The sequence below is a fragment of the Mastomys coucha genome, unplaced genomic scaffold (genome assembly GCF_008632895.1).
Source record: "Mastomys coucha isolate ucsf_1 unplaced genomic scaffold, UCSF_Mcou_1 pScaffold13, whole genome shotgun sequence".
Taxonomy (NCBI): domain Eukaryota; kingdom Metazoa; phylum Chordata; class Mammalia; order Rodentia; family Muridae; genus Mastomys; species Mastomys coucha.
Window position 1 is genome coordinate 57,655,295 of NW_022196895.1, and position 16,035 is coordinate 57,671,329.

The 16,035-nt window shown below is 45.3% G+C and overlaps 1 protein-coding gene across 12 annotated transcripts in view; it reads right to left on the reverse strand.

Annotated features, from left to right (window-relative positions):
- Ablim3 (actin binding LIM protein family member 3) overlaps nucleotides 1-16,035 on the reverse strand; it is a 119,631-nt gene that overhangs the window by 50,640 nt on the left and 52,956 nt on the right. For all 12 annotated transcript variants that reach the window (XM_031365831.1, XM_031365829.1, XM_031365827.1 and 9 more), the window contains 2 exons: nucleotides 7,480-7,663; nucleotides 6,001-6,113 (listed from right to left, as the gene is read on the reverse strand). In XM_031365831.1, coding sequence (XP_031221691.1) covers nucleotides 6,001-6,113; nucleotides 7,480-7,663 — 297 coding nt within the window. The remainder of the gene's footprint in view (nucleotides 1-6,000; nucleotides 6,114-7,479; nucleotides 7,664-16,035) is intronic.

A 16,035-nucleotide genomic window follows, 5' to 3' on the forward strand; every position in this document is an offset into this window, starting at 1 on the left:
TTTTAGACAAGAGCTATGGGACGTTTAATCTACTTGGTCAACTTGACCAGATTTGGAGTCCTACAGGAGGCACACATTTAGGTGTGAGGGTATTTCTATACGGTTTGAATCGATGGGGGGAAGATGATGCCTGCCCTGAGTGTGACTGGCACCACCCTATGGGCTGGGACCCTGGACTGAATCAAAAGCAGACAAGGAGAAAGGCAGCTGGCAGAATGACTGTGTTCTCTTTGGTCTACTGAGATGTGAGCAGATGCTCCTGCCATAGCTGTGACTCATTCCTTGCCATGACTGACTATAGTCTCTGAGCCATGATCTGAAGATCCCTACTTAGTACTTGACTGCAATAAGGAGAAAAATAACTAGCGAAAGGCCATACTTGTGTTTCATGTTAAATCTTTTTCTTTCTCCCTTCCTTCCTTCCTTCCTTCCTTCCTTCCTTCCTTCCTTCCTTCCTTCCTTCCTTCCTTCCTCTCTTTCTTTCTTTCTTTCTTTCTTTCTTTCTTTCTTTCTTTCTTTCTTTCTTTCTCTCTTTCTGCTTAATCTGGTGCTAGGCACAGAGTGGGCACTCAAAAGATATTTGCTGAAGAAAGTCTGAAGAATGACTGGATCTCATAGTGCTTGGGCAAAGGAGTGAATTTACCATGTTCATCTTTTCCCGGCACGCTAAGAGTTTAAAGAGACTGTCCCAACCAAGAAATGTGCTTTTGCTCCCTGTCACGGTTACTCTTGAGCCAGAGTTGGACAGAAAATAAGTTGGAGCCCAGTGGTCTGGTCTGCCTATTGTTCAATGAGTGTAGAGCGGGTGGGTGGGGCAGGAAATGGAGCCAGCATCCAAGGTACTTGGAAAATCCTGGGGATTCAGGCTTCGCTGGTCAGATGGTCCACTCCGGAGGAGGAACGTGGTCACTGGGCCAAGTTTATCAGAGGTCAAACCTCCTTATCGGTGTCACAAGACACACGTACACTTTGGAGCATGTGAGGAGAAGCCGCATCTAAACTTGGGGGACCTGGCTAGACCATCCTTAATCTGGTCCTGAAAGAGGAGATGGTGTGTCTAGGAAGGGTGGCACATTTAGAAGGCTGTGAGGGAGCACCTGGGACCTGATTTGTAGGGCCAGTCCCTGCAGTTTGAACACTTGATTGCCAAGCACCTTTCTAACATCCTTTAGCATAAGCTGGGTCAGGAAGGTCTCCAACAGCAACGTGCAGTAAGCCTTCGGATAGGCTAGACAACAGAGCATATGCATCATTGTCTCCTCTTTCATTTCTTTTTGGAATCAGTATGTCTCCCTGTAACCCCTCTTGCCCCGCCCCCCAAAAAAAACCTAACAAAAATGAAATAAGATTGCAGGGTTTAAAATTCAATGGCTTTGGTAGGTCAGGTGCCTCCTCTCTTTATAGACAGACAGCATCTGGTCACGCTTTCTATGTGGCTCCTTAAGAGGACTTAACCATCACAGAGGGGCTTCAAGTTCCTGGAGCACTTGGTCAAGTGTCCCAGCCAGGGTGGTGCCTGTTTCATGCTTTACTACATGCGAAGGCTCAGCCCTTCTTGAGTCAGCTTGCGCCGCGTTTGCTTGGGCATGGCGATCAAGGATGTCCTCCCTGTGTGGAGCTAAGGCCCGACACTGTCACTCCCCTCATTCTTACGTATCAAAGATCAACTGTCTTGTTTCTCCCCTGACAGTCTCTTCAAATAACTAAAGGCAATGGTGGTTTGTTTCTCCCTTGGCCACCAGGCCTTGTGCTTCACTTGATGCGCCATCCACACTCACAAGGGGACTCCATAGTGGCAGGCATCATATTAGCTAAGTAGGAAGCTCTCTGACTCTTTTAGTGAGGCTTCTTTGGTAGCTGGCTGTTTACAGAAATGGCCACATTCCAAAAGAAAAAAAAAAGTGCCATTTCTACAGGCTAGAGGGACACACTTGAGATGAATTTAGCTCCCCAGGCTACATATAATTAGGAGCCAGTGGGGTGTAGTGGTTGGAGGCTGGGCAGAGAATGGAGTGAGCTGGCTCTGGCAAGTTCTTCTTCTAAATGGCTTCCCTACAACCAGGTCAGTATAACTGACACTCACATAAGTGGTTGTTCTATTTGACATTCTTGTGTTTTCACACACATCCTGTGTGTTTGCCAAGTCTCTAATCTGAAGGGAAGCCCTGCTAATTCCTTTTGAGAATTCTGGGATGCCCTCACTTGTAGCTTTTCTGTCCTTGTTACTCTGCAGGTCCTCCATTGTCCTGGTTTCCTGTCTCCTGGGACTTCTCCTCCCTCTTCCTTCTCGTTTTGCTCCTGTCCACTGATGGACACACCTTTTTGGGAGCCCGAGGGTCTGGTGCCATAAACAAGGTTGGGAGAGTCACTCTCTATCTTTGGTATTTTTTTGGAGGGGCAGCTGTCCACTCTTCTTGTATGCCTCTCCATTCCAAAATTACAGCCTTCAGCTGGCAGGAAGTATGATGCCCCCACCTGTTCCTCTCAAATCTCTCACTTTACTATCAAAGCCCCGAGAGATCCCAGGCAGCCATTTTTAGTTTAGTTGGCTACATCATCCATTCTATTTAGGTCAGCAAAAGTAAGTGAGCTTTGTGAGGCACAGCAAGTTATTCACCTTGCTTTAGGCAACTAGCCTAGGAAGACAGGATCTTTTCCAATTAGAAAGACATACTCCTGATAGAGGGTGCTAGGGGAGTAGCCTCAGAGCCTTAACGTCCATTGTTACTTTGGGGAAAGTCACTGATAGGTTTCGAGTCTCGGTTTTCTTACTTATGAAACAATTACTCTTATTGCCCTCATAGATTTGTAGTGATTGAATGAGATCTGTTCATTTATTGCAATGCCTAACAGTAGAAAAAATGCTGGCAGTGGTGATGGTAAAACATGTGCGATGGTGGATTAGTAGTGATGGAGGGGTTGTTAGTGATGGTACCTATGTTAGTAAATGAAAACCACTGTGGTGGGGATGGTGATGATTGTGGTGGGGATGGGGATGACTGTGGTGGGGGTGGGGATGACTGTGGTGGGGATGGGGATGACTGTGGTGGGGATGGGGATGACTATGGGGATGGTGATGACTGTGGTGGGGATAGGGATGACTGTTGGGATGGTGATGACTGTAGTGGGGATGGTGATGACTGTGGTGGGGATAGGGATGACTGTTGGGATGGTGATGACTGTAGTGGGGATGGTGATGACTGTGGTGGGGATAGGGATGACTGTTGGGATGGTGATGACTGTAGTGGGGATGGTGATGACTGTGGGGATTGGGATGACTGTGGTGGGGGTGGGGATGACTGTGGGGATGGTGATGACTGTGGTGGGGATGGGGATGACTGTGGGGATGGGGATGGCTGTGGGAATGGGGATGACGGGATGGGGATGACTGTGGTGGGGATGGTGATGACTGTGGTGGGGATGGGGAGGACTGTGGGGATGGGGATGGCTGTGGTGGGGGTGGGGATGACTGTGGTGGGGATGGGGATGACTATGGGGATGGTGATGGCTGTGGGGATGGGGATGACTGTGGTGGTGCTAATGTTGATGTGGATGGTTCTCCTGTTATTGATTCTTTTTTATGAGATCTATGATTTAGGAATATTTATTTTATATATGATAACATGATTCTTTTTTCCATCTTGACAGTTCATGACTATTTTCTTTTGAGTAAATATTATTCTAGCTTTCCCAGAATATATCCACACTGCAGAGATGAAACTTCACACTCTTATAGCTAAGAAAAAAAAGCTGGGTGATTTGTCCTTTTTCTGTCCTCTGGTATGTTTCTCTCCATCTTTCAGATCGGGCTTTGGTTCTTTCTAGTCCTTGGGAGCTGAGGAGCATGCGCTACATCCTCCAGTCAGGGCTCCTGTGCATTTGCAGCACACTCTGTGATCATCTCTGGGGAGAATACTTCAAGGAAATATGTTCTGTGGGTGCATAGGTGGATGCTTTTATTTCTGAGCTAAGCCGAAGGCCTTTGTTTCTCTGGAAATTGCTCACAGGCCCTCTTACTCTTCTTCCACAATTTCTCCCTTGTCCTTCTGGATATCCCAGTCTGCAAAACTTTGGTGGAGACATGTTAGTTTCTCATCTCTTCTAGAACATGTCCCTATATTAGGCTTTCACTTGGTAGAGAAAGCGTTGCCCCATTTCTGGGACTCCAGTGCACACAGAAGCACACAGTACACCCCAGAGAATTCACAGTGGGCTCAGAAATCTTATTCTCCATGTTCATTTGGTGTGTTTTCTGCAGTAAACCTTGGAGTCAGCTAGCCTTTCCCATTGCTGTAACCAAATACCAGAGAGAAACAATTTAAGGGGGAAAAAAAGATTCATTTTGGCTCATGGTTTTGAATGTTGCAGCCCATTGTGGTGAGCCATTTGCCTCTCCATCCTAAGGAGTGATTGGCATCCACATTCAGGATGAATCTTCCCCTTAGGCAATCTTCTGATTATAGTCATCCTAAGGTGTGCCTAAACCAACCATGCTAACCTAATCCCTGTGTAGGAACGCTGTTGCTTTTTACAGCACTCCTGTAAAGATGATAAGGCATCCCGTTATTTTTTTTTTTTATAGTTGTATAAATCAAGTCTCAGGGAGGCTACAAGACCACTTTGTCTCATGCAGATGGTTGGCAGCCTCCCAGTTCACGCTTGCTTCCGTCTGTTCTTCACATATGCGACCATTGGTCTCTGAGCTTCCAGGAAACATAAGCCACAGGGCAAGAACCCTTATCTAGTGTTTTTTTTTTTTTTTTTTTTTTTTTTTTTGTCATGAGGATCTGATTTCAAGGAGTTATAAAGGATAGCCGTGTGCACACTCAGCCACCTGACGATGACACCTGGTCAGAGCAATAGATTGTTCTTGAGTATCGTCAAGGACACTAAAGGAAGAGCCCTACACCTCACATCATATCCCAGGAACAGATCTGACTCCCTGGAAAGGAAGGGCAGGCAAGGCAAGTCCATTCATTGCCTCTCCCATCAGCTCACCACAGCTAGGCGGACTGTAATGGAGCCCCTGGGAGCTGAGGGCAGCTGACGTGGAGTTTTCTTGGCTCACCTCCTTGGTGTGATACAGTTCTAGCATGCTGACTGTGCTGGTGCCAGGCCTGGCTGCCCCTGTACCCCCACAGTAATGCAGCACAGGATGCTAATGGGTTTTCATTGATTCTCTTGATGGGGCCAGCCAGGGTATCATATAACATGAGAGATCATCGGAGCTTAATGTGGCTCAGGAGACCCAGTGCGCTGGATCTGTGTGTGCTTGTGGGTGCATGCTGTCCACGGCTCTACAAGGACATCTAGGAACAGTGATGTAAACATCTTGTCAGCACACACACTGAGTGGACTGACTTCCGCAGATTAGGACTGCCCTAAGGCACACTCTCAGCCTCTATGTCCCCCTCAAATCTATGGCTTGATAAAACATCCTGTTATTATGGCATGGCTGACGTATTTCTCTGGACTAGATGCTATTCTTGATCTATGAACAGCTAGTGAATCACCCACGAGGCTCACAAAGAATGATGACACCTGGATTCCATTCTCAAAGGTTCCAGATGAGCCCAGAAATGTGTCCTTTCACAATGTGGTGACCCACTAAAGCTGATGCAGTGGTCCTGGAAACATGCTCTGTGGGGTTTATTCCTCGGACCACTCCTCACTTCTTGAATGAGCTTCTAGAAGTGGAGAACTACTGGTAACAAAATCCTTGATCAACTCTGCTGTGGTGCTCTTGGTACACAGAATCAGAAGCCCCTCTCCCCCTTGCCCTAGATAGGAGCTACCAAAGTGGCTCTTGGCTATCATTCCCTATAGCTAGGTAGCCTGTCTTCCCTGCATTGTTCTGTGGCGCTTGCGTCTGGGCTGTAGGCCAATTGGGTAACGCTTCAGGATCCATCCAGGGTGGCAACCTCCCCTGCTTCCCACCAGGACAGGGTACTTGGGAAGACAGCGTTCATGGACAGAGAGGGGCCTATGGGGAGGACTCACGGCTTGGTCCACGGATCTTGATGGGCTTGCTGCTGGTCATTGACTGGGAGCACGTCTGACATACGCATTCTTTACCACTGAAGGTCACCTTATCTCCAATAGGGAAAGGCTTCCTGCAAAGGAATGAGAGTCAATGTCTCCTGTTCTGAAGATTCTGTGGCTCCTTCAAGACATGTCAAAGGTTGATTGATAATCAAGAAGATTATCAGTACCTAAACAACTTTCCCCCTCGCCCTGTGTTTGCTCTGTTTCTCCAGCCGAGGGGGCCCAAGCTCTTACAGCTGCCTGCCCCACAAAATGATAAACTTACCTACGGATCCCCACACCGCCAATGCTGTTGAGTGGCTGCTTTTGTTCCTGAGCTGTGGAGTACCTGTCACACGCACTCAGAGCTTAGCCCATAAACAAATGGCCCCACTGTCTTCTTATCAGCAACAGGGAAGGGAGAGTGGAGGGAAATCTGGGGTAGGAGTCTGGGTAGCTATATCCTCCACATCCCCATTTGTTTTTGTTTTTGTTTTTTTTTAACACGGCCATTAGTCAGAAGTTCTAGCTGGTTACTCTATTTGGCAACTAACCAACCAGTGGTTATTTTACAGGGAGAATAATTAATCGATACTTTCTCTTTTCCAAAAGAAAAAAAAATTGCCCATGTAGTCAAATCATATTTTGCTTATGACTTAATCAGAGACGGCCATTAAATTTTAACACGCTGGTGGGCCCGGCTGAGGTTTTCTTCAGTTCGTTTCCATCTCCTTAATGTGTTGCTTGGCATGCAGCAGTCCCGTAGTGCACACTGCTAAATTAACAAACATAGAGCCGAGCTGTCTGGCAGGGAAGCAGGCACAGAGGAACTGTCCTGAGAGGGTGGTGGGATGCCTACTGCAGGGGAGACAGCAGGCACACCGCAGGCCAGCCACTGGATGCAAGTCTCTGTGCGCACCTGATCACGCATCTTCCTGAAGGCTAGGGAGGCTGCAGTGGTTTGACCTCCATTACCCAGGCTTACCCAGACAAAGCCACTTGCTGAGCTCATTCTTCCAGCAAGAGACAGTGTTGGGATGATGGAGGAAGGCTACCGGTAGACATCCTCATCTACCCTAAGGATGAGAGTGTGGAAGCCTGGGCCAGAATGATACTTGGCTCCCAGACTGACTTCTGAGAGAAAAGGTACTTAGTGGTTTGCTTGGAGGCCTTTTGAGAGGAAACAGAACACTGACCATGGGGTTTGGATCCTTGTCCTGCTACCATCACAGGACAAACTAGTGCTTCACATCCCACTGGATGTGACAAGACAGGATCTGGCTGCCCCATGGTTTGAAAACCACTGGCCTATCAGAGTAATCCATCCATTCTCAAGTTTTCAGGAAACCCAGGGTTCAGTGAAAAGCCTGTATGCTCCTGAGCTGCCTGGGAAAGGTCATGCCATCCTCTTCCTTCGGGCTTCCCCAAGGGGGCCTTGTCTCCTAGGACACTCACCTGCACAAGCTGCACACGAAGCACTTAGGGTGGTAGGTGCGGCCCAGGGCGGAGATGACCTCGCCCGTGATGAAGTCCCGGCAGCTATCACAGCGGGTGCCATAGAGCTGCTGGTAGTCCTGGGTGCAGATGTACTCCTGGTTCTTGAAGAAGAAGCCGGACTGGGCCAGGCCGCATCCACATACTTGGAGAAACAAGGAAGGAAACGGTGCAGGTTGAGTCCAGGGAGGGTTTGCAAGAAGATCCTCACTAGGGGAAAGGCTGCTGCCTGACACTGTCATGAGTAGCCATGGGATGGTGGCATGTTAGAGCTCACGAGCTTCTGGATCACCTGCGTTAGAGTCATATGGAGCTTCTTCAGAGGTAGATGCCTAAGCTTAGTTTGGACTCCCAGAGGCCAGGGCTGGGTTTCACACTGCCCAGATGATTCTGATGCACATTCCCCGGGGATCATGGACATTATACAGTCCTCTCAACACTACTGAACATCAAGGCCTTGGGGATCATGGCATGCCACACAGCTGGTGATATCATGAAATTGAGACATCACTCACTAAAAGACATCTCCTGGGAACTGGCTATGTGCTTGACTCTCCCTCAGGTCAAGAGCAGTGTGGAGATTGTAGGCTCGAAAGCCCTAACAGGAGAGAGGAGGTTGGCAATGGGATGGAAAATGTGAGGCTTCTGATGGGTTCTTGCTGCAGCCAGAGGGTTGGTGTGTTTCCAGGCATGTGTGGCAACATACACAATCCCTGAACTGCAAAAATGTGTCTTTGGAGGGAAGATGCACACTCATTATGTGTGATGGACCATGGGGGTAGGTACAGACTATGGGAGAAAGGACATCCTGTCAGCGTGGAGGGAGGGATCGAAGCATCGATAATGCAGAATGCGACAGAGTTCAGGCACAGGGAGTTGCCAGCCACATTGTATGGGACTGGGGCACAGAGGCATCTGTAGGGAGTGAAGGGAAGCCACACAGGCCAGATTAGTTCCAGCCTCCCAAATCATTGGTTGTTTCTGGGGGTGAGATGAGAGATCCAGGAGACCATAAAACAATGCAGGCTTTGCCATTACTCTTGGCTATCCACCAGAACTCGATGGTAACACCCTATTGCAGAAAGTAACACATGCTTTGATCCCAGGACTCAGAAAAGGCAAGCTGATATTAATGGGGGAAGCTTTCTCCAGTGTGGCATTTTGTAGAAATAAATAGATGTTAGGTAAGAGAAACCCAGGTAGATTTGTAGGTATCTGGACAACTGAATTTATTATGGGGGAAAAAAGCCCCACAAAGAGAATCTGCGAATAAGATCTCCCAGTAGGAAATAAATTTATGAAATGAACACATTAAGCTATAGGAAGAGGTTGCTTCTTCCAATGGAAGTGAAAGAGTCCTGGTGATAATGGAACCCCAGTAAGCAGGTGAGTGCACCAGTTCAGCTAAAACTAGAGTGGGAGCTGGGCGGTAATGGCGCATGCCTTTAATGCCAGCACTTGGGAGGCAGAGGCAGGCGGATTTCTGAGTTCGAGGCCAGCCTGGTCTACAGAGTGAGTTCCAGGACAGCTAGAGCTATACAGAGAAACCCTGTCTCAAAAAACAAAAACAAAAAAAACAAAAAACAAACAAACAACAACAACAACAACAATAAAACCCAAAAAAAACCCCCAAAAAACTAGAGTGGGTCAAAAAGCAATCCAAGAAAAGTAACTGGAAAGACCCTAGGGTCTTGTGTCTAGCCCTGCTTATCCACACCTATCTGGAGACTGTCCAGTTGCTTCGCTTTCCATACACTCTGTCTTTAGATGGAAAGGGTTGGGCCTACTAGACTAAAGAGTAGTACAATACTCAACAGGTACTCTGATATTTGACATGGGTTCCCTGAGGATTGTGGTAGATATAAAAGGCGGCTCTCTCAAGTCTGGGCAATGGTTGGGGGAACCAACAGTTTCCAAACCTGTCAGTGTGCAGAACCAGCTTGGAATGGGTGATGTCACCCGAGTAAATACTATTTCGTTACAGAGAGTTCTGCATAAGAAGCCAGGCTAAAAGCAGGAGAGCTTTCCAGACTCAGGCAAACACAACTCGCAAATGTTTGCTCATTTCTGTAGGCTGGCAGCAAGCTTAACAGACAGTGGGGGATGGAGTGATCTTGGAATCTGATCACTAGGCTCTCATCTCATCCCTGCCACTAAGTTTCTGGATGACCCTGAACTTGGCCCTCTCCTTCCTGGGCCCTCAGTTTATACTGAAGAGGCCAAACTTTTAGAACTGACCTCCTGTGGGCCCAGGAGAAGAACTTGGGGCTTGCCATGTGTCTGAGCATTTTGAATTCACCATGAAGACTTGCTGGGTTAGAGGAAGGCAGGATGGACAGTGGGGACAGCAGTGACAAGAGGCCAGGAAGGTCTCAGCTTTCAGGCACCATGGAAATTCATCCTCTTAAACAATACCTGGCCTTGGAGCAGGCAGAGGCAGAGGCCGAGCACAGGCTGTTCTGGGCATGCAGGTGGTGGATCAATTGCTTCATGGAATTAGTTGGGTCATGGCCTACTGCCTCATTGGAAACAGCTCCTGTTTTTTCCCTTTTTTTTTTCCTCCTTTGTTTTCTCTGCCAACTCCACCTCCAGAGTCATCTCTCCCAGTGGAGAAAACCAGGAGGCCATGAGAAAACTTGGAACAATCGGTTCCTTCATTTCCTCCAAGGAGCTAGAGGAGGAAGTTTCTGGTGGGAAGGATGTAAAACTTGATAAGAATCTAAGGGAGCCCTGGAAATACAGTAGGGAGCTGGGGATGGGAGGCGAGCAAGGAGCAAAGAGGAACAGGACAGCATGTGTGCAGGAGGTCGAGCGGAGCCTCAGACACAGGGCACGTGCTCCATGAGGGACCGGTAAGAATGAGCACATCTGGGTAGCCATGATGCATTCATACACACATATGTAAAAGTCTAAAGATTAAGACAAGAACTTGAAAGGCAGGTGACTCAGTGGGTAAAGTGACTGCTACATAAAGCGCTGACACTTGGAATTCATGTAAAGCCAGACCGGTGGCACACACCTATAATCCCAGCATTCCTACAGCGAAGTGGGAAGTATAGACAGCAGGCCTGGAGTATGAGTACATAGCAATGAACAAGAGACCCCGTCATGAACATGGTAGAAAGTGAGACCGTCCTCTGACCTCGACTTGTGGAGTCCCTCATACACACGCATGAGTGTGCATGCATGCATACACACACACACAGCATGTACACACATGCACTACTTGTTGACTCCCTCATACACACACACACACACACACACACATGCACTTGCACACACATATATGCATACGTACACATACAGAGATACACACATGTATGCATGCATACACACTTGCACTACTTGTGGATTCCCTCAGACACGCACGCACACATACATACTCAAAGACTGAAAACAGGAACAAAGCAGATCATATGGCTGGGCAGTAAGAAGGATAGATTACACAAACTTAGAACCTCTTGTTGAGAATGTGGGTGGATGTTATCTGTGAACGCCTTGCTTAGAAGTAGGTCTCACACACCGCCCTCGCATGTGCCAAGGAGAAATGCACCGTTTTGCAGGTTGCTGGGCTTTTGGTCTGCGGTCCTTGTCTCGGGTGTCGCATGAGTTTTAAAAGTCCCCCTGCCCCCGTTCTCTGAAGCTCCTTTGTAAGATGAGGGGGCTAGCCTGTTACTAAGGAGATATCAGGTGTGCGAGCCTAAGGTTCTGGCAGAGAAATGGAGACGTTCAAGACTAGATTTTATAAAATTTCAAGATTATTGTTAGAAAGGCCTGGAGCGCAATCTAATTCGATATTTAAAATATTTCAGTTGTGAAATATATAACACACAGGAAAATAAATCTGTATAATTTAAAGAATAACCAAATGTATGCCCACATGTCTGTACCAAGCTTCCGAACTGGGCTGTTTTCAGCCCCTGAGGAGCCTGTCTGTGGCTCTCGGATAGCGCCTCCTTCCCACATGGGCCCTGATTCGGATAGCGCCTCCTTCCCACATGGGCCCTGATTCGGATAGCGCCTCCTTCCCACATGGGCCCCGATTGGGTGTTTATTATCCTTTTGTTTTTCCTTATAGTTTTACCATTTATGATATCTCCACACACAGTAGATTATTTAGTATAGGCTATGTCTGAGCTCGACACTGCTGGACCCTTCTGTGCTTGCTCAGTCTCTTTGGGCACTGTGTTTAAGATTTGCTCCAGGTGGATGAGGCTACAGGGGCTTTCCCACTGCTAAGAACCTAAGCTTTAGCAAGCGCTACTCTTCTAAATAAATATGCCTTTGAGAGCATCACTGTTACCTTCTAGGTTTTTGTTGTTGTTGCTGCTGTCATTTGTCATTTGTATTTAATGTTCCCACCAGAGGATCCCATAACGCCACATTACCATCAACACTTGGGGAGACCCGACTTGTCAATATGACCCATGTGAATCATATTGACATTAGAGTGTGACTTTAAATTTTATTTCCTGATGATTAGTGAATTTGAGAATATTTTCATATTTATGGGCTGTTTGTACTTCCTGCATGGAAAAATGTTAAAATCTTTTACCTATTGAAACCTTTAGTGGTGTTCTTCTTCTCTTAAAAATGAGTCCCTAGCCAGGCGGTGGTAGTGCACACCTTTAATCCCAACACTTGGGAGGCAGAGGCAGGGGGATTTCTGAGTTCGAGGACAGCCTGGTCTACAAAGTGAGCTCCAGGACAGCCAGGGCAACACAGAGAAAACCTGTCTCAAAAAACCACAAAAAAAAAAAAAAAAAAAAAAGAGTCCCTCTCACGAGTTCCTGTTAACACCTGGAGCTCCAGTCTTCCCCCCTTTACGTTTTTTCTGATGAATTCACGCCCTTGGTTTTTATGATGCTAGTTTTCTTTGTGACTTGAATGGTCTGTGTTACATTTAAGAAATGATTCTCTACTCTGACATCCTAAAAGGATGTCTTGAGGTTGTTTTCTAGAAGTTTAGTTGTATGGCTTTTCATAGGGCTGCCGTCCCACCCATCTGGAATCATCATTAGTGAGGGACATACAGTAGGGATGTAAGTCCCCCACATGGACAGTTAATCACGTCTGTGTTGTTTATGAAGCAGCTTAATTGTTCTCCACTGGTCAGCAACAGACCAGTTTCCTTATATACCTTTCTTCTGGTTCCATATGCAGTTCTACTGTCCTGTTTACCCATCCTTATTCCAGTACCTTAATACTGTACATGCTAACAACAGGCAGGGATAGCTTTTAGGATGGGCCCTTGGCTTTGTCCTTGTTCTTCAGAGTCACAGACTGATTGCTTAGAATTCAATTTAAACAGACTCCTAAATTTCCATGGGAAACATTATATTCTAGAATTTCTTTGCATCCATAGTTCATCCAGTACAGCACTGCTATCTTAAATTTATTTTTAGATGTATTTATTTTAGTCTCTGTGTATGAACGTCTCTGCCTGTATGTATGCCTGTTCACTATGCACATGCCTGGTGCCCTCAGAGATCAAACAAGGACATGAAACCCCCTGGAACTGGAGTTACAGATGGTTGTGAGCTACCTTGTAGGTGCTAGGATCCAGATCCTGGTTCTCTGCAAGAGCAACAAGTGCTCTTAACCTCAGAGCCATCTCTCCAGCCCCACACTGTCTTTTTTTTTTTTTTTTTTAATGCCTAGCTCTTTAACTTAGGTGAAGATCTATTTCCTAGCATGTTTTATAAACTTGGAATTTTTGTAATTTTTGACATAAAATCTTACGCCAGTTTATAAGATTGATATTCTCTCCCATGGTCACTCTGTCTCAAAGGCTTTGTGCAATGTAGAAAGCACCTCTGAGCTATAGTCCTCTCTCCCCCACCCCGCCCCGCTCCTCTCTCTTTTATTTATTTATTTACTTTGACAGAGTCTCATTAGGTTGTCCAGACTTGCCTTAAACTTACTTGTTAGATAAGGTAGGCCTTAAATGCCTGCTCTTCCTGCTTCTACCTCTCAAGTACAGGCAGTGTGAAAGGCGTGGAACGGCATACCTGGCTCATGATTTCCTTCTTGGTATTCATATCTCAAAAGGCATCTCTAAAGTGTAAGGGCTCTTTAGAAGAATAACCACAATGACCTAGTCATGACAAGTAGTAACAACTAAGGCAGCATCTGGATTATGAGTTCAATTTTCCCCAATTACCTCTTCATCTCTCTCTGTTTTGGTGATTGGTCATTCGATTCAAGGTCTCTCAAGGTCCGCACAAGCACAGTGGGTCTTGTCACCTTCAGGGTCCTCTTTCCTCCCATCCTTCTGTTTGCAAGGTATTTCCTGAAGAAGCTGGGTCACCTGCCCTCTAAAGTTCTCCAGAGCTTGGATTTTTCTGGCTGTACCTTGTGTTGCTGACTAACCTGCCCCTCTTCTTACACTTCTGTGGCTTGGTGGTTAAGTCTAGAAGTGCCAGTGGATGCTTGGTTCATTGTACTTTTATGGTTTGGGGTGGGGATGTGGGTAGAATAGGCCATCGATGAACACAGTCTGGGTGGGTAGGATTGGCCATCGATGAGCTCAGTCTGGGTACATGACTTGGCTGGGGGATTTGCAAACTTCAGATAGTCTATTTCTCCAGTTCCTTGCTGCTGAACCCCCTTTCCTTTGCAGAAGAGTTTTAACTGAAGATCCAGTGGTTCAATATCTTGGGGAGCTATGGGACCATTCAGCTTTTCACATTTTTTTTTTGAGTAAGTTTTAGTCAGTTTCACTTTGACATGATCCATTTTTGTTTTACCCAAGTTTTAAATCTATTATTCTGATACTGTTGATAATGTTGTGTTTTCACTATATGTTACAATTGTATATACATATATGTATACTTATGTATATATGTATATATATATATATAAAACTATAATGTTATGTTTTCACCTGTAGTATCTTTCTGTTTTAACTTTTACACCACCATTTGCATATCTCCTCTCTTTACTTAAATGATTTTTTTCAATCACTCTATTAAACTTACATTCTAAAAGAATGGCCTTTTGCTTTGTTCGTCTGTCTGCTGTTTTTTTTTAAAAAATTTTTTAAAATTATTTATTTATCTTTATGTATATGAGTACACTGTAGCTGTCTTCAGACACACCAGAAGAGGGCATCAGATCCCATTATAGATGGTTGTGAGCCACCATGTGGTTGCTGGGAATTGAACTCAGGACCTCTGGAAGAGCAGTTGGTGCTCTTACCTGCTGAGCCCTCTCTCCAGCCCCCTGCTGTGTTGTTTTTTTTTAATGGTATCTCCTGTTCCCTCCCTCTCGGTTTCCTCAGATGCATTTGCTTTTTAAACTTCTAGAACTGGGTGGGTATTTGGCTCACAATAGTCAGACTTCTTCTCTGTTGTCATCATTAAGGCTACACAGCTTTTCTGAGATCCACTTAACATTTTCCGATGTATTTTATAGTCATATCCTTATCTCTCATCACTGCTAAGCATCTTTCTATTTTCCATTAAGAGTTTTTTCTAATGATTTCATCTTACATCTCATCTCTTCCATCTTTGGGCTGCTTTCCTTCTGCCTACAGAACATATCCCAACATTTCATCTAATGAGGGTCTGTTGAAACAAAATTCAGTCTTTTCTCTAAAAAGGTTCTTTGAGCAGTTCCAACAACATACCATTCACACAATATAAATTTCAACTACTTAAACACATATAACACATCCATATTTAGTATACTTTAGCATATTTGGTATTTTCATTGTATCCAAAATATACGATGAATCCATGAAAGTCAGTCCTTACATTTCTTCAATCTCTCCCAGCTGTAGGGAACCACACTAATCTTGCTTACTCTGAGTCGTTCATATACATGGGCCCAAACACGTATTCGTGATGTGTTTCCCATATGTTTCAAGGTTCATCCTCATAAGAGAATGTATTTTACTCCTTTCTATGGCTGAGTAATACTCTAGTGTATAGACAAATGTGTTTTACTTATCAGCTCATCAGTTGATGTACATTTGATGTTCCCCTTTTCAAGCACTATAATCAGTACTGCTATGAACATTCGTGTATAATATTTTGTGTGATATTATTTTCATTACTCTTTCTGTGTACATGTGTACATGTGTATGTATATGTGTATGTGGAAGATGTAGGTAACTGAGTGCATGGCACACATGCGGAGGTCAAAGGACAACCTTTGCTGTGGGTCCTTAGGTGTCTTCTAACTTTTTTTTTTTAACTTTTATTGCATTATTATGAGAAAAGTTACATGATTTCAATTTACCTGAATTTGTTAACATTTAAAAACATATTTTAAGTAAATAGAATTAAATCACATTCTTGTTTCCCTTTTGTACCCCAACTCCTCCCAGAGATCCCCCTTCAATACCTACAAAATCTTTTTTGTCATATTCCTTAAAATTTATAAAACATTATAATAATAAAAATAAGTATTATAAAAGTTGTTGGATATAAAACAACAATTTAACGTCTTATGTAGATGTTTATCTACAGCAATAGTGAAAATACATTTTTCTCAATATAAATTTTAAATAAC